Source organism: Neopelma chrysocephalum, unplaced genomic scaffold (assembly GCF_003984885.1).
Source record: "Neopelma chrysocephalum unplaced genomic scaffold, ASM398488v2 Primary Assembly neopelma1_72, whole genome shotgun sequence".
Lineage (NCBI taxonomy): Eukaryota > Metazoa > Chordata > Aves > Passeriformes > Pipridae > Neopelma > Neopelma chrysocephalum.
The window spans coordinates 10,048,554-10,067,768 of NW_020897732.1; the positions used below are offsets into that span (position 1 = coordinate 10,048,554).

The 19,215-nt window shown below is 41.6% G+C and overlaps 1 protein-coding gene across 1 annotated transcript in view; it reads left to right on the plus strand.

The window, feature by feature from the left end:
* Positions 1 to 204: 204 nt before the first annotated feature.
* Positions 205 to 19,215, plus strand: part of PRKAG2 (protein kinase AMP-activated non-catalytic subunit gamma 2) — a 214,164-nt gene continuing 195,153 nt past the window's right edge. Inside the window, exon 1 of the mRNA XM_027686925.1 lies at positions 205 to 892. Coding sequence (XP_027542726.1) covers positions 800 to 892 — 93 coding nt within the window. The 5' untranslated portion in view covers positions 205 to 799. The remainder of the gene's footprint in view (positions 893 to 19,215) is intronic.

The window sequence follows — 19,215 nt, forward strand, 5'->3', positions numbered from 1 at the left end:
GTCGGGAGGGAAAGGAACCGCGCCGCCTTCGGGCGTTTTTGGCAAGGTGAAGCCCAGCCTTTTCGCCCACCGCCGCGCTCCGGCAGCCCCGGGAATGCAGGCGCAGCTCCAGCTCGTCTCCCCCCGCACAGGGGCCGGCGGGGCGAGCGGGAGCCGGGGGAAGCGGCTGCGGGAAAGTTCCGTGGTGCTCATTGTGCAGTTCGTGACGACCCGGCCGGGGCTCTCAGCAGCACCCGGGCACCTCCTCCCATCCTCCTGCCCTCCTTCCCTCCCTCCTTCCCTCCCTCCCCGACCGGGCTCCCCGCGGGACTCCCCGCTCTGCCAGGAGCGTCGCCCGAGCGCCTTCCCCTTTTCGGGGTTTTGTGGCGTTTGGGTGTTTTTTTTTTATTTTTTTTTTCTCTCTCTCTTTCGGTGAGAGTGCGGCCGGGCTGGGCGAGGGGAAGGAAACTTTCTCCCCCCCCCAGGATGCTCCGGATATTTTTGAAAGGGCGGAAGAGTGAGAAAGGGAGCAGCGTCTGTAAGGGCATCTCATGCTCTTGCGAAGGTCCCCCCTGACACCTCACTGCTGGGATTAAAAACCGGAGCTGGAGAAACTCCTCCCCCTCCCTCTGCTTCTCTCATTCTCCCCCCTCCCCCTATTCCGCCCCCCCTCAATTTCCTAAGGCCATTAAAAAAAAAAAGAAAAGAAAAAACAAAATAAGGAGCTTGTAGTAACTGCGGCCCGTGGGACTGTGGGGAGAGGTGGAAGAGGAGCCTCCCTCTCCAGATCCATCGCTCAGCACCACGCCTGGGTGAAGGGATGGGAAGCACTGCCATGGACAAGAAGAAAGATGCCTCCAGCAGCAGGAAAAGCTCCGGCCAGAAGAAACTCATGTTGCGAGTGCACATCCCCGTAAGTGGCTCCTTGCTCTTCCTCCCCTTCGGCAGCTGGCGTGGTTTAGGCGCTGAGGCATGTTTCTGTCTGACATGCAGCTCAGCGAAAGGCAGGGAGAGGTGTCTCCTGCTGCCAAGGTCTGGAGTTTGGGACATGCTGGGCTGGGGGGTGCAGCCCCTGCAACCCGCAAGTCCTCCACATCTGGGGCACGTTGAAGCACGGGGTCTGAGCCCCCCGTGCAGTGCTGGGAGCTCAAGTTGCAGTGTCCGTGGCACGGAGTGAGAACTTCGGTTATCCTCACTTTTCGAGTTTTAGAAGTGACTCTTACTCCGGGCTGCACCAGTGCTCCTCTGCCCTGAGCTGTGGGTTTGGCTCAGTGTGTCTCTCACAGTTCACACGCAGACTTGTAGTACAGTTTAGCAAAAGGTCTCTTCACCCCCAAATGTTGGTCTCAGCATCCCCAGGTTTGGCTCTGGGAACTGTCCGTGCCTGTGGCTGAACCAGGGTTTAATCGGACTCTTCCCTCTCTCAAGACTAATCCACATCTGAATTTCCCAGGGCAGGGTTGCCCAGAGCTCGATCTCAGGTTTGGATCCAAGCAGTTTGTTCTTTGCCGAGAGAGCAGGGGGCAGTTGTTTAACCACCGTGGAGCAGACCAGTGAGCCGTGCAGTCTGTTCGCCGACTCTGTTTTGTATATTCCACTGTAAGGAAACGTGCAAGAAATTACAGTACATAGATAGAGAATAAACACAGATCAAAAGTTGCTCAGTATTCCCAGTGAGTACTAAAAGGCTGACTGGGTCAGTCTTCAGAATTACATGCCCTTCAAAACTTATTGTTTTTCTTTACTATTAGGATGTTCTTATGATCTATATAACTATTAGTTTTTTATTCTCAGTCCTGATGTGCTTTTGGTGTCAGTGCTTTTGGCAAGAACTGACAAAGTCCTTGTATCTTTTCTGGGCACTCTGTTGTTTTATTGCTTATTTGTTATATTTGTTTGGGGTTTGTTTTTTTTATTTTATTTTAAATCTCATTATGTAAAAGTGGGAAACAACCCTACACGTCTCTGCCAAGCCTCCAAGGAGCAAAAAGATATTTCTGGTTCTAAGTTTTTCCTTTGTTTTAGGAAAGAATGAGAAGTCAGAGCAAATTTATTAGGTGTCTTGAGTGTGTGGAATAAAATGGAGGAGAAATACATGACTCCTCTGCAGATTTCATTTTTCTCTGGGGAGGAATGCAAGCCCAAGAGCCCAAGCCAAACTTTTGGAGCTCTGAGTGCATTCAGTACTAGAAAAAAGGGTTTGTTTCTGCTAAGATGGGTGTTGCCTATGTATTTCTGACTGGAGTTTTTAGGCAATAAACTTTGCCATGTTACCAGTAGTACTTCACAATAGGGATGTAAAATAGCAACAAATAAAATGTACCACACCAAAGCACCGCTCACCCTGTGCACATTATTCCTTTCCACCCTCCCTGCTACATTTTCTCTGCCCTTTCTTTCCATTGCCCCCCCGACCTCTGACTCAGTCCAGCCAGAAGCTTTTGTGCAGCTGGATCTCCACTGCTGCTCCCAAGAGCTGCACTTTCTGCCTGCTGAGGAGCCATAGGTAATTCTGGAAATGCTGTGGTTGTTGCAGGATTTTACAGGATCCACCTGGTGCTTTTGAAATACCTGCTGACCACCAGATACCTGTGACCACAGCAGTACTTACAGCAATTTTCCTCGGTTTATGGATGTGAAGCTAAAGTGGGAGAAGTGCCTAAGTGCTCACACTATAGCATTATTGACAGAGGAAGGCTAATGCTTTTTCCTATTTGCCTCCCTAAGCCATGGACAACCTTTCTTTGTGAGTGTCACCTTAGTTCTGTTTTGGATGGAACATCCTTAGTGGTGGGTCATAATTTTTCATGTTCTTTAATCTCCTGGTTCTTTTCTATGCAGTTTTTCACTTACATAGTTGTAGTTTTTCAGATACAAGCCTGCGAATGCCTGGTATTGCACTGAAGTCAACATTAGTTTTGTTGTTCACTCAGTTGGAAACAATTAAAGATTTGTTAATGAGATGACACCTTCCATCCTTCCTCTCCATCCCCAAAACATGATCCTTCTCTTCCATTCTGCAACATTCTAACGTTCCTAAAATGGACTGCTGGGCCCAGGATCTTTCAGGTTGTACTCACATTCTTAGTGGTTTCCTGTAATCTGGCAGAGTTTAAACATGACTGTGCTATAAGAAAGAACATTTTTCTCATTCTCCTCACTTGACAGTGGAATCTGCATTTGAAAAGATCCATTTAGACTGTTTTTTTTTCTCTTTCATAACTGTTTTCTTGGCTGTTGTTTTGAAGCATCATTCCTATTATTTCAGTGGCGCCTGTCAGTGTAGCTGTAGTTGTCAAGGGAGCTTTCACCAGACAGTAATTTTTATTTTGTTCATCCTCTTCTTTGTGTTGCTGTGAGATCGTGTTTATTGCTGAGATTCGTAATTTGTGCTCATTTTGATCTTCAAATTAGGAACAAGAGAAGCACTAATAAGGTCTGAGTAGGAGGGGAGAGAGGAGTCAATTTTGAAAGAAAAAGCCATGGGACAGAGAGATACTATTGTGATGCAGGCTGGCCTAAAACATGTTTATTAAGCACACAGAAGTGCTGACTGAAAAAATAATTACATATATTGCGAAGAAAAAGGTGAATGATGCAAAATGCACTACAACTAGGTTAGAAGATTGTGGAATAATAAGCATGTCTGAAAAGAAAGTTGTACGCTTTAGTTCCTTCTCCCACGTTATTTTTTGGGGGGAAGGCTGTGTGTGACAGTGGGAAAAAATGGATCAATTTAAGAAAGCTGGTTTGTGTCTTGCAGCACTCCAGGACATTTCTCAGGTACGTCTTTCTCAAGCAAGAACAAGACATAATATAAAGATCTGAAAACATTCTATTTTCACCTTCTTCCTGTGCTCAGTCTCCTTCAGCACAGGTGGGTGGTGCCTGGCCTGTGGTCCTGGGAGTAGTGGTGGACCAGTAAGTTCCTGCAACTTGGCTTTCCTTGCTCCTCTCGTGTTCAGTAGCCTAGAGTAAAGTGGGGGCTACTGTATTCTGTAGTGTGGCAGGGGAGTATTTGTTTAGAGGTTGGACTGATAAAACAACTTTTGTTTGGTGGAGGTTTTCTTTGCAAATACATGACTGACCAAAACTGGTAATTTAGATGGACCATAATATCATTGCAGGACCCTTTGTAAAGGTCATATCAACCTCTGTCTCTCCCAGCAGCACGTTCTGAAGTCTTGAAATTAGAGATGCCTAAATGGAAATTTCTGGTCCAAATATCTTTGAAAGCTGCTACAGATTTAAATAGAAGCTTTTGCTCTCTAGATGCATCATATCTGTAATGTGAAGACATTAGCATTATAAAATTCCTTTTTAAGCCATTAGAAGTTAGTGCTTGCACATTGCTGTGAACATTTTTAAAACTCTATTCTAAGATGGGATGCAATTGTCTGCTGAGTAGGAGCTCGCAGCAGTGAGATCAGTGTGTTCTTTTGTCATCTTGCAAAAATCGATCTCTTCTAATGTTAATGTTGCCATTATAATCCTCTGGTGCCACGAAAAAAAAAAGAAAGAAAAGAAAATGAGAGATTCTGCTGTTGTTTACCTTGAATTTCATCTGGGATGATTCAGCCAGTGCCAGCAAAGTTATGTTGTATTTACCTGAGCGCAACTGAGGGCAGAACCTCTCTCAAGAGCTTCACCACAGCAAGTGCCAAGCACCTGCTGCTCCCAGCAGGTGGGAATTGCAGAAGCTTGGCACTTCCTTGGATTTTTCCCAAATACATCACAAGGTGACTTATTATTTGAAAGAACAAAGAGATTTTTTCACAATAAGGGCAAAAATAACATCTGAAAATGAATGTAAAAACATCTTTCAGTTCGATGAAGTGGCTGTTGCCTTTGGTACTTCAGCCTTGACAGAGCTGATGCATTAGAAGGATGTGCTTGGGGACCAGGATCCTTTATTTTCAATGTCACACAAACAAACATCTCTGCACACCTTCTCCCATTTCTTTGTCATCCTCCACGATTTTGAAGAGACTCCTCAATGTCAAAATTTATTGCTGTTTCCAGGCTTGTTGTTACGTTGGGATGCCAGGCTGAAGATCAGATGGCTTAAATATTTCTAACCCAACAGATGACAATGGTGTTCCGACAGTACTGTTGGCTCAGACTGTGCCCCTCCATGTTGCTTTCCACACTTGCAAAGTCATTAATGGCTGCATGCCTAATAAATCACTGTGAAATGGTTTTGTTCTGTCACAGCTTTTGCAGAGTGTTTCCTGTCTCCTGGTAATTGCAGGGTGGGTTGATGAGAACAGCACTTCAGTCTAGGAGTCATTTTAGGAAGCTGTAGATGGGGAATAAGGTGAATTCTTTAAAAGGTTAAAGGAAATCAACTTTCAATGGGATCGAGGAGTGAAAAAAATGTTTATTTTCTTGGAAAAGGAGGTGGGGGAAGAGGGAGACAGAGGAGAGCGAATGTTTCCCTAATATTAAATCTGCAACTGTTCTCCCTCTCGCTCTCATAGGACAGACTCTGAGTTGTCCTGAGCCTCTGTGGCCTTGAATTTTAAATTTGGATTCCTCCCTGAAGGGCTGATATATTAAGACTGGAAAGGGCAAGAGGTATTTGCTGAGGAGTATTGAGATGGTACTTTGAATTTATCTGAAGGATAGAAGAAAGGATTCGTGTTTACAAACATAATAGCTGCCACTGTAATTAAAGAAGCTCTGGGTCTTTTTGGTTCTAAACCATAACACAAACTGACCATCACCTTATTGAAAAGTGTTATGTCTTTAAAACATCACTTTTTCTACTATGAGATTCTGCTCCTAAATGGTCTCACCCAACCTCCTTTATTTATACCTGTGAGCCTGTGAGGACTGTGGGCTCAGAGGAATGTGAATTTCCTTGGAGAAATAAGTCACGAATGTGGAAGGAACCTCACAGAAATGTGGATGGTGAGACTTTTGGCTTCAGGTAAGGAAAAGTTAGAGATCAGGAGTGAAGTGGAAGGTAGTGATCTCCACCTAGGATGTTCCAGCACCTGTTCACAGACCTGCAAGGTTCAACTTACGCTCAGTTTTACCTGGGCACCACATTGCATTCAAGGCAGCTACTCAGAAAGCAGAATTCAACTGAAAGCAGAATTCAACACTCATTTGGTTACTGATGTATGGTCAGTCGTGGAATTAGGTTGGTGTGCCCATGTGCTGGCTTGGCAGGGCTAATGGGAGCAGAAAGGAGCCAAAGCTGAGTCAGCATTGGTTGACCAAATTATGGACATCCATGTTGAGTGAAGTACCACATATAATTCTTGTCCCTTTGAAGAAAAGCTGAATTTCCATCAAAAGGTATCCCATGCCTAGAGAGTAATGAAAGAGCAGAGTTGGTTACAAGAGAAATGAAGCATCAAAGAAGACATGAATAGCTGGCAGGAGATGTCACAAAATGTCTGTCTGGCATAGGAATACCCCTTTGTGGGCTATGTTACCCTACACTGATCATCAAGCTTTTGGAATTAGCCTTCTTCCAGGGCCTGATCTGGTTGCAGGGGACTGCTGTCTCGATTTTCTACCATTGTTTGCACTGTAGCCACACTGGAGGAAGTGTTACAGCCTCACAAACAGGGAGAGCTGTGAATGCCTTCAAAGGCTAAAAGAAAAAGCAGCTTGAGTGTTTCTTGAATGAAGTTTTTTTTTTCTCCTGGAAAGGAGAACTCACATATATACATGAATATAATATACCATCAATAAATATAAAATATTATTGGTGGTTTGGTGATACAGTGCTATACTACTACTGAACTATTTCTGCTACCAGCAGTGAGCTGAAACAGTGATGCATGTGCAGTGATTCTGCTGCAGAATGATTTTTGTGTTTGCCCTTTAGGTAGTTGTAGAAACTGGAATATAATGCTTCAGTTTAGTGTTTGCTTCTGTAATACTGTCTCACTTAAATTGCTTGCATATAACTACATATGAAATCTTTAAAGCATGAAGGCATTATTGACACGGTAGAGAACCAAAACATAACACGGTACTTCAGCTTTTGACATTGAGGATTCAGAGACTGGCATACAGCCTCCTTTAAATTTTCATATAATTTAGCTTGACAGTAAATTACATTATGCAAACGTGACGCAATGGGATGCAGAGCAAATGCATTGCAGTATGTGTTTCATGGTTGTCATTTATATCACACACCGTGACTGTTCAGACCTCATGGTCATTATTGCAAAGGGGGCCTGTGACCTTCTGCTCCAAAAACAGAACCTATGTCATAAGCTGAAGACTTAATGTATTTTTGCAGTCAGGGTGAGAGAGCTATATGCCTTTTTTAAGCTGCTGGAGAACAGATTCATAGATCTGGAGTTTCATTAGGAGGAAGTGTGTGCATTATAAGCATGATAATGTTATGTTATGAAGCATTTATCATCATTTATTCATAACAGGCATTGTGCAATTTTCAGACAACTTTTTATGCTGCTGGAGAAGTGAAAGTAAGACAATAACTCCTATTCTGCAAGCTGAAGAAAGCAAACCTCTCTGAGTGGTCGGAGTTACAGCATTACAAAACACAGGATTTTCCTGCTCAGTTGTAGACTTAGTAGGGGTCTTTTATGAATGACTGAAGTTTGGGTCTGGTTGTGGCAGCTGTGTGCCTGTTGATTCCTTTAGAAAAGTTTGGAAATATGTTTTTCATGGAATTAGAGAAATCAATATTTAGTGAGCTAAATTAGGGGTAAAATTTGAGTTCAAGCATGAAGAAACATTTCAACGAAGACAAGCTCTCCACAGAAATGGAATAGCTGCAAGATGTGATGGACTAAACAGGTGCCCGAGCGTTGTCTGTGGCCTGTCTAGTGGAAGAAGTAGATTGTTATCTGCCTGCCACTTACTTTGAATGGACTCTGCATGGAAATCTGAAAAGACACCTGGAATTATGCACAGATTGCTCAAGTGTGTCACGATGACTCTATTTTTGCTACCTAGCCATAATCCTCAACAGATTTCCACTGATTCAGGACTGTTCTATGCCTTTAAATAGTTGTGCATTTAATATGTTTGCTAAGCCTGTGTTGCCTTGCTCTTGGCAATGTGGCAAACAAGTGTTTTTATGGGATCATGGAATAGTTGAAATTGGAAGAGACCTCTGGAGATGATCTAGTTCAAGCCTCCTGCTGACCCAGTGGTCAGCTAGAGCAGGTTGATCAGGACTCTTGTCTCATCATATTTTGAATATGCCCAAGGATGGAGACTGCAATTCCTTCATTGCTCTGAAGGAATGCACTTGGGCAAGTGAAAGCTCCTTGAGACCAACTGTTGTTGAGCCACTACACAGGCACGCCAAACTCCACAGTTGGTTGCATCTTGTCCCAAAAGCATAGTACCAATCTGGGGAGTGAAATTGGATTTGGTTAATAGTAGAGTAGTGTAGACACTTCCTAAGGATTCGCTGAGGTGGGAATTGAAACCGGAGGCACAGTAGTCCCAGCAAGACTTGAGGAAGGAAAGGAACAGTAAGGAAGCGGTAAAATGGTGCTTAGTCAGTGTTACCACAGTATGTATGGGAGTTTGCCAGCTTCTCTGTAGAGCATTCCATCTTCTGGAATGTGGTTTTCATCATGTGTTGTCATTCCTTTTGCATAAATTAATTAGGGGGGATTTGCTGTTACGGAGTATTAATCATGTCTTCCGTGTTGGAAGTATGATCTAAAGCAAGAAGCATGAGGAAAGGCACTTCAGGGATAAGAGCACTAAATCATCACCAGGCTGTCTGAGTCTGTATCTGCTGTATTGCCTGAGGGTAGAGGAGATGTAAGCTGTGCATTGATGAATGGCTGAAGCTTGAGATCCACAAAGAATAAACTTTTAAAGTATCAGTGCCACAGTGAGACACTGAAACAACTTATGGGATCTTCTTTCCATCCGTGACTGGATGCTGTTAGATGTCTCTACATATGCTGGTATAGACAAACTCTCCAGAGAGTTTAAAGATGTTACAGGCCAGAGGCAGGTGAGAAGGAAGGACATTGTCCCTGCAGTGCTGATATTCAAGGAGATGGTTGGAGTTTAAGCAACTTATTCCATGTTGTACAGGAATGTGACAGTTGGACTAATGAATCCTGAGACCCAGTTCACTAATCTTAACCATAAGCCCAACCTTCTTCCTATGATATTTGTTCCATAAGGATCCACGTAAAAGCTCGACCTAAGTCAGCAGTCATGCAAAGTATTTTTACTTTTGTTTTTTAAAAAATGTGTAAAGTGAAAGGATTCCAGTCTAATGTCTACAGACAGTTTGCTATGTCTTAAAATATCACTGTTAGGGCTCTTTTGGCAAGTCTGATCAGGAAGACCAAGGATTGAGGATATTAGATAAATGAGAGGAGACTATTCTAATTTCCAACATCAAAAGTGGTACTGCAATGAGTGTGCCTAATTATCACACCCTCCATGTGGTTCATGTGGTTGTTGAAAGTTGTGAAACGTTAGTCTTTTTTTTTTCTCCTGTACAGCTGATGGCACATCAGTTGTAGAATTCTCGAAACAAGGCATCTGCAGCCACTTCACATGGAGTCATCTATAAACTCAAGAAAACGGGGTTTGGACACATCTGAAACAGCACTTTATCAGTCACATTCAACCTACAGCATCCCCAAAGACTTTGCAGGCATCCTGTCTCCATTCCTGCACTCCACTGACTTGTCCTTGCAGTTCCTGGAGCTGGGCATTCCCCAGTACTGCTGCCAGCTAGTGCAGGAGAGAGAATACCAGCATGGTCTCAACACTATCCTTCTTAGATACTCCTTCCTCTAATGCTAGATCAACTCTACATTTTTATGGGAAAATGGAGAGCTTCTGCCATCTGAAAAGTTGAGCCAACATTATTCATAAACATAAGATTTATGTTTAAGCCTGAAATGAATGGGAGGCAGAAGGTGTTATTCAGCTACTCTCTTTGCTTTTTGTTTAGGAGTTGATGTTAAAGGTAAATACTAATTTAACAGAATTCTTTTAGTTGGATGATGATTAATTATACATTTTCCTTATATTTTTTATGTTTTTTTATAATGACTGTACACGCTTTAAGCTGTGCAGAGGCAGGAGGGTACATGCCAGCATTTTTCTTTATAAAATAAATCCAGTAATTAAAAGGTGTAGTTACTTCAATTCTTTTTTTTTTTTTTCCTGTATTGTACTAAGAGTTCTGGCTCTTTTCACTGCTGCAGACCTGTGGAAGTGTCATCAGTTGGCATGCAAAAGTTGCTGGTAAAGGAACTCTTCTGATTTTCTGCTGAAGTCAATAAAAGAGGAAACGTGTCTTACTTAACCATGTACAGCACTGGGCTCATCTCTGTCACTTAGTCAGACACAACTGTATTTCAGCTGTCCTGGTGGACCTCAGCCAGGAGTTACCAAGGCAAAGTAAGCTGCTGTTCACCAGCTGGATTTCTTAACAGACTCTGTGCATCCTCCCATCCCACTGCAGTGCTGGACAAAGCATGTGGCCTTACAATGCCTTCTTAGTTGGCCAATAACTTTTGTTTTCATGGTGTACCTTGTCAGATAAAACGAGTGGTAACTTGGGAAGCCTTGGTAACTCATTCACTTTTGATTTCCATCTGTCTATATACTCAGATCCAAAAATCTGCGAACAACAGATGACTCAAGTTTACTTGAAATGCCATTTACGAGATTAATCCTTGAGAAGAGAAAATAGGTGCTAAGAAGGCTAGTGGTTCAGAGAGATGGGATTTTCAAAGGAATTTAGGCACCTTAAGTCCCTTTGCAGTATTTTAGGGTCCTGCTAGTCCACTTGTATCAGGATGTCCTTAATTACATTTGAAAATTGAGCTTTACATCTTTCAATCTTTCAATATGCAGTTCTTCCCTCTCTGCTGTTTATTCCTGCATTACAAACACAAGCTGGCTCTCCTACTTTTCCACTTCCAATAACATTTTCTTGCACCTGATAGCTAAAATGGAAAAAACAAACAAACAAACAAACAAACAACAAAAAACTCCAAGTCAGAAGTTGTTTTTTTAATGGAACAGAGATTGAAAGTAATACTAGGAAGTAATTTGGGAAGAGATAAATAGCAGCTGTTCTTTTGATGATAAAGACTGAAACTAATTCTATACTCAGTGCATTGCAATCCATTGTGACACACCATAAAGTCTGTGTACAACCTCATGTTTGACTGAGAGAGACCAAGTATTACATATGATAAACGCTTCAGAAATTCCTTTTCTGTTCCTTTCAACTTTTCAATGTAACTTGGGAAAAGGCTGCAATAATTTAAAATTTTGAGAGCATTTTTTTATTTATATATTTTTTACCTGTGTAAACTTTACAAGTTTTATGAGCTACTGTAGGTGTTTAATGTGTTTGGACTCTCTCTGTGGGTCGTTATTTCAAATTTACTTTCAGATATAAATGTTTTAAAATTAAAAAATATATTTCACTGCCATAATCTGCATATACTGTTTGTCAGCATGTTTATGAAGCAGAGGTTTGAGTTTAAAGGTATTTGGAGTTCTGCAAATCAACATCAATATTTCTTTGTGGGCTGCTGCTTGATGAGGTCACTGGAGAGAGACAGTTGCTCCTCAGGTTCTGAGAAGATGATGGACCAACCAACTTAGTCTTTATGATTTCTCTATATGTATAAGTTATAAAGCAAGCTTTTAGCCTTGACTGTATTTGAGTTGCAGGAAGCAAGGAAGAGGCACACACATAAAAGCAAAGGCTGGTAAGACCAATGGAAGTGATCAGTACGTGCACTTTAATAGAGGAGAGTCAGAACACACAGACTGGGGACATATGTCTGGGGGTCACCTTCTCGTGGAGGAATGGCACAATCTCATTTCTCTGGACTTTATGAGAGGAAATGAGAGGAAATATTAACTATGCACTCTAAGTAAATGTCTGTTTCCAGAGAAGATATTTCTAAGAGTTCATTTCCAGAGGGCAGAAGGTACCTTTGTTTATGTTTTATGGTCTTGAATGTTCTGTGCACTTGACTAGGTTAATTTAAAAAGCATGTAAGGACACAAGTGCAGAGGCTGTGCGTGTGGAGGGAAGCTGTCCTGTGTGCAGCTGTTTACTCTAAACTGAATACATTCAGTGTGTATGGACAAGCTGGCAAATTGCTCATGTTGCAGAGAAATGAGCTGTGATGGAAAACACAATAGATATTTAATTATTTCAGGGGAAAACCCCACATTATGAATATGCTTCTGCCTGATGCTAAAACATCTGGCTTTAGCTTCTAGCTGTGCTAGGATTATTTTCAATTTCATATCCTGTGTTTTAATGTCACAAAACAAACAGAGCAATGAGCTGACTTCGTATCTTGACCTTTAGGCTGTTTTTATTTCTGGTGGGGTTGTTTTTTTTTTTTTTTTGGTTTACAAGACTAAGTAATTTAAAGTCCAGTCACCTGGGGTATTGTGCTAAGAGATTAACACATATTGACTTGAGTCCTACTGCCCCAGATAGTTCTAACTAGGACTAACTTTCTTCTTCTTAGTCTCTGTCTGCTTCCCTGCATACGGCCATGGTGCAGAAGGCCTCCAAGTCATGTCATGTCAAATAATGCATGGTCTTCAGAGCTCACTGGGGGAGAGAAAAGTCTGGGAACAATGTGAACAGGCACAGCCAGGCACTTCCACTAATTGTTGTTGTGGACGATGGAACACAAAAGCAGAAGGAGGGAGGGGGGAATGGAAATGTGTCTTGGTGTGGAAACGACTGTGTAAAAACAAATATGCCTGGGCTTGCTTATTGGGAATGTACACGTTACACAGGAGAACTCCCACAACAGGAATCCTCTGCTCTAGTCTGCCCCTGCCAGATAATTTTATAAGGTTTCTTTTTTTATTTATTTACCTCTAGAGTAAATAGAGGCTTTCTTGGCTATTTGGGGTTGTGGACTTCAGCAACCTTGAATAGTAACAGGTAGTGGCAATTTACTGCTGAGCTAGCTTGAAATTGTCTGTTCATTTTCTGTTCTAGTTATTTAACATTGCCTTGATATTGGACACGGGAAACTTAAATGAATTCATTATTAATCTAACATGGTAGTTGCGCTTCAAAATATCCTGCTGAAGTGGAGTTAAATATCTAAGTAACTCTTCCATACTCTGTACTCTAACCCAAAGCAAACTGGAATGGTTTGCAGATCAACTGTATAAAATAAATGAAATAGAATAAAACTATATATTTGAGGGGAGGTGTATTCATAATTAAAATGCAGAATTTCCTCTCAGGAACTGTTGTGCTCAAATATCTATACTGTATTTTCCTTGAACTCTGGGAAAAAATTAGGTAAAGACAGTGATGAAGGGATGACCATTTGGTAGGATAAACCTGAAAGTGGAACACTTATCCTATAGGATAGGAACTATATGAAATTATGAGCAACGAAAATGGAGTTAATAAAGTTAGTGAGATTCATAAAACGAGTAGATTTATATTTCATTACACAGTGGAACTTTTGGTACACAGGGAAGCTACCAGCCCATGCTGGGATACATCATCCTCTGGAGATGAAAATACTCTTTACATCAAGGAAATAGAAAACAAAAGGGCACTTTCATGTGCTTCTGTGCCTGAAAGATCATCCTACATATGCTGAAAAGCAGATACTTCTGCAGTGAAATGCAACAACCACAATTGGTAATCAGCACAATGCAACACAATTGGTAAAAATCCAAATTTTTACTTTGTCCATTTCCTAAATGAATTGCAATTGTTTGACTGAACTGAGAACCATTATGGAGGTAAGAGGAAAGGGAATAGCCAGCAGAAACACCATTTTGTTGATTATATGATGGATCTGTCATTAGTAATTTGATTATACCAATGCAATTGCTTTTTCTCTAAGACATATACTTGTTCCTACCAGGGCTGATTGAAAAGCAGTCTAATTATGCCAAAGGATTTAAATGGAAAGAGGAAGATGGAAAACTATTTACCAGTAGAAACAGGATTGCTGATAGCATTACAGAAAAGTGAGAATGCAGAAGGATAGCATGGTTTTTCTAAGGAGTTACATTGATCCGGTTTTACTTAAAAATATGTCAACTCAGTGCTGTGAAAGTTATCAGAAGGACAGCCCTAAAGACTGATCATGGGTCAGAGCGAAAATCAAATTCATACTATAAAATTCAACACAACAGTCCATTGTGGCACTTCTATTTTGATCAGCAGCATTGGCCTCCCAGCAATTACCACTGACAATATTTGTCAGTGTGGTGTGGAAATCTGACTTCCTGGCACTGGGCTGGGAACTTCATGTCACAGTGATGTGAACATCTTTGCTGACTAAGGCTGGTTTTGAGCATGTTGCCAAAAGATCTCAATGTCTTTGTCTTCTTCCCAGTCTTCCAGTTTTCACATTATATTTGCCTTTATTATGTGCTCCTGTTTTTGTAATTCCATGATTTCTGAAAGCCACTATAACCTCCACACAAATAATAATTCCCTCAGCCAAATACACGAGCTGCTATCTCTAGACACAGTTTCGAAAACCCATCACAGTCACAATATATAAAGACAACAAAAATCAGACTCACAGAATTCCATGTTGTGTCTTTATGGAAAAGATTTTTAGTTCTGTTTACATCTCTGAGATGTGGGCAAATTTTAGGGAGGAATATCTTGTTTTTCAGAATTTTGGTGACTTTGGCTGCCTAACGGTGGGATACTTAATACTAATGGGTGCCACAAGATTCTTGTTTTATGGAGGATACCCACAATTAGCATTTTAGAGGATTTAAAGAATTTTTTTTTTTGCTAAAATGGCCTGTTCAGCACAGAGCATGGAGCAGCTGAACCTGGTGGAAGAAGATTTCCAGCTTTCTGAGTTGCTCACCCACTGAGTATGATTCTGGTGTTATTTGCCTTAGTGGGAACATTTTCCTTGTCATCACTGGAGCTGCTGTTGACAGTGGGGTTGCAGCTGGAGATGCTATTTCTGCACGGGATGGAAGTGTTAAGATCTGATTATGGTTGTCTGCACATTAGAGGGGTGGGAGAAGGAACCACCTAAAGCTCGTGAGTGTATAAAGTATAAATGTGCAAATTGTGGTGCACTGGGAAGTACCCCTATCAACCAAAATACCAGTATTGTTTTTTTCAATTTTGCAATAATTCACTTTGACAAACAGCCAAGTTTCTTCTGGTTGTTCTGCTGAAAGCTTTCTCTCCTTGCAGACAAATTTTAGAGCACTACTTACCACAAGTCTTTCCACATGTGACAGGACTGTGCAAAATGCCTGATATAAGAGAGCTGGGGTGACAATGGGAGAGTGAAACCAGGGTAATATCTGGCTAATGCCGTGATTCACCCTCTCTGCTGTTCTGATGGTGTTACTGCTGTAATTCTGTAGCTTTCTTCCAGCAGTTTAACAGGCAGGCAGATAAGAGGCTGAACTCAGTGCGAGCCAGAAAACCTAAAATATCTCTTTTAGTATTGGCCAGATACCCAGACCAGAATAAATACATTCAGCCTTTCTCTTTCACATCCCCCTTGTAGAAACAAAAAGGCCAAACAAAATTATGACAGACCATATTTTGTTTAAATAGAGGCCTGGTAACTATATGAGATGAAAAGACAGTTATAAAGCAAAGTCCTTTATATGGATTTATAACAGTCATTTAAATAAAGTATGTCTTGTGCTCAGGCTGAGGATTTGTAAATTCAAGCTGTTTTATGCATGTTTGCTTAATATATGAGGGGGTTTAATGTGTAGTACATATACTTGGCTAGATTGTTTTTTTGTTGGAATCATCATGGTGATTTAGTTAATGTTGTTTTCTTTTCTGAGCATCCTGTCAGAATCTATCACCATCTCATTAATAGAAAAAAACCTTCTTTTATCTGTTCTCCTTTGCACACAAGGTCACTTCCAAGGAAAGCTTGACTTTTCTGAGAACCTTCCCAAACTTCCAAGAAAGGTTCATTTCCATCTGGTAATTAATTAAAAATAGGCCTTAAAAAGTTAGTCCTTTCCTTTCTAGGATATTCTGTGACTCAGACTTTTCAGCACTGCTGTCCATGAGTGTGTGTCATTTTACTGAACTGCCCAGAGAAAGATCTGTGACACCAGTGGAGGGACAGGACTTACCTCTGATGACTGGAGCTGGAGTTTTTGGTCTGGCACATTGGTTGGGCTGCACAGGTTATTGCTTCGGGTTGAAAATTTAATTATATGTTCTGGCAGTAGGCTTAACATTTTCTTGCTCCTGTTGGGAAATTACATCTAAAGCAATTGCGACTGGTGCAACATATTTCTGTATTTCCTGTGTAACTTCAAAGCAGAGCGAGTACAAACATTCATCTCAGTTAAGTCTTTTCCAAATACATGCATTCATTAAGCTGACCGTAGAAATTCAGTCAAACATGAACTCAGCTATCGCTGGTAATTCATTAACAGATTAATCTAAAACTTTGTCCAAAGCTTTAGTGTTTCATTTCCTCACCAGTCCAAAAATACACAGTCGATTTGGTGGTTAAAGCCAAGCCTAGCCAGACTTTAAGCAACGGTATAACCTCCTAACCACAGGCTTGCTTTATCTTGGATCCAGCTGTGCTGCTCCTTCCACCTGTCAGGGCGGTGGAGGAAGAGGATATCCTTGAAGTGTGAAACATGGCAGTCTTGACCCTACCACCCTGATGGCTTTGTTCTTCTTCATCTTGAAGGCAGCATGTAGCCCAAACTGAGCGCTCGCTCCACCGACCCTCTGGCAGTGGATTACTTGGCTGGGTACAGTGTGTGGAGTAAACTCTGGAGCTGATAACTGATACAAACTTCAGCATGTGAAAAGCTTTGGAAGTTGTTTTGCTACATATGATTGACATATAGATAGATATGATAGATATCTGGGACAGAGATCACTGGTGCTTAGCAGTCCTAGGAAAATTTATGCAGGAATTCAAGGAAGTTGCTTCATCTGGAATACATGATAAGGAGGACTTTGCCAAAAAATGCAAAGTGGGGAACAGAGTTTGGAGTAAAACTTAATTTTCTGAAGGAAACTGTTGTGAGATCCTGAATGGACACAAGTGGTTTACTTCTCTGTGCCTAGAGAAAAACATGTTTTTGTTCATTCCATGTAAACTCAAGTGCCTGCCTGCACTGGCCCTGGTTTGGAGGGCTTCCTAGTGAACCCTGTAACATCAGTGCCCTAATTAATCTGGATCTGAAATGTAAAGTATCACCAGTCATTGTACTGTCAATTCTTGGATACATGCAAGATCCTGATATTGCCAGGCTTATCTTGTTATCCATATGCTATTCAGTTTATCCTCTGTAGATTGCAGCTCTTATCAGATAGATGTACCTTCTAATACCAACCTTCTGTGCACTCAAGCTTTCACTTACATCTTAAACACTGGGAGACCTGCTTTATTTGAACTTGCCAAAGAAGTGGACTCTTGGAGGATATCCAGGCTTTTATTGATGGGGTATTCAATCCAAGTATTTGCTTTAAAACTCTCCTCAAAAGAAAGCTCGGTGAGAGAGCCAACCTAATATAATAACCCTAATGCACTGCCCTCCTCCATCTCCTTCCTTCTGCAAAGTTCTAAATGTTTAGGAAAAATAGATGAGTTAATGATACCCATGTTGCCCTGGAAGTATCATTTTTTCTGATGTAAAGCTTGGAAAGTAAAAATATAAGAAGTAACTTGCCCAAATCTGTAGCAACCTGGAAAGTAGAGCTCAATGGCTCCCTAGTGTTATACATAAGCAAAAAAACCCATCATGCTTAAAACCAGACCATTCTGGTAGATGTCTTGGCCCACTCTCCTGACTCTGCACTGACTCTGCATGGAGCTTTCCACGTGTAAGTTCAGCTATGATGAGGCTCCCTTTCACCTCAGGAGTTCACCTGTGGCAAGGTCTGTCCCCAGACTCCTGTGTCAATTAGATGTTACTGCCTTCTGTTGTGGATCAAGTCAATTTGTCTCAGTTGAGGCAGAACCAGAGAGCACCATGAGTCTATGGCTCCCCATAAAACATCCCTTCTCTGCCATTCAGTGTTGTTAAGGCTGATGGAAATAAGCCAGCGTTAAATAAGGGGTGGGAAAGTATAGCCCTGCCTTAAACTGAGTACAGCTGCGCTTTTGTTGCTCGAGTTATATGTGAGGGCAAGCAGTGTTTTGGCATGCTCTTGGCTCCGTAAAAGCCCTGCTGAGGGAGCAACGGAAGTTACTCCCACTATTTTAAAAGACAGGTCACCAGACTCCCAAAGTTACAGCAGCTGAAGCCTCTGGAGAGTCGTCTGTTCCCTGAGCCCTGGGGAGAGCTGAGGAAGAGCGTTTGCTGCGAGGGACGCCCTCACCGTGGGAACTGTGGTTTGAACCTGGAAAGATGGTGACAAATCAGTTCAGAATTATCCCAGTGAGGGTCTCGTTTTTCTAATTGTGGTAAAAGTAGTCTTCCACGTGGCTGAGACAGGTGAAAGTTGGAATCATGGTGGTGGCTGGTCAAATGCTTGTAATCCCGATGCTGTGTATTTCTATGTTGCCTTTCCCATCCATTTTCAGGAAGTTTTTTCTTCTTTTCTTTTCTCTGCCCTGTTTTACTTGTAATTTCATTTTTAAAGCCCTTCCTTCCTCTTTTGAGCTTCTCTTTTAAATCAGTTAAAATGAAATCACTTTCAGATTCACAGAAACAATGTTTGCTTGCTTGTTTGTTTTACTGGGCTATTCAGTAGGTTATGGAGATAATTTCTGCTTGTCGACTAGATTGCATAGGTAGGATCATCTTGATTCCCCTTTGGAGTCATTATACAGCTCTTCATCAAATCTTGGGGTATTTTAGACTCTTAAATAAGGAGATGATCATTTTCCTGAGTGGTATCCCACGTTTGTCATGTCTATGGGTGTGCCTACACACACCCATATTTCCATGTGTATTATTTGCATATAATCCTTGCACCACATTTGATGTGAGGTTTTTGAGAAGGACCAGAACCACGGCATTAGGGAGCAAGGGCTTCTTATGACAAATTTGGTGTGTTTTGATGCAGATTTAACAAAAGAATATGGTTGTCATACTCTGAACATGGAAAAGGTCATGCTCTGAAATGTGGCCACATGTTGTGTACCAGTCTCTTTACAAATTTAGAAAACAGTTCAGAATTAACCTTTCTAAATCATTCTGGATTTTTATGTTGACTCTCACATTCTGCATACAATGACTCCTATCCAGATGTCCACAGCTCTTACTGATCTTTCAGCCATTAGACATCTGGACTGTTTCTCC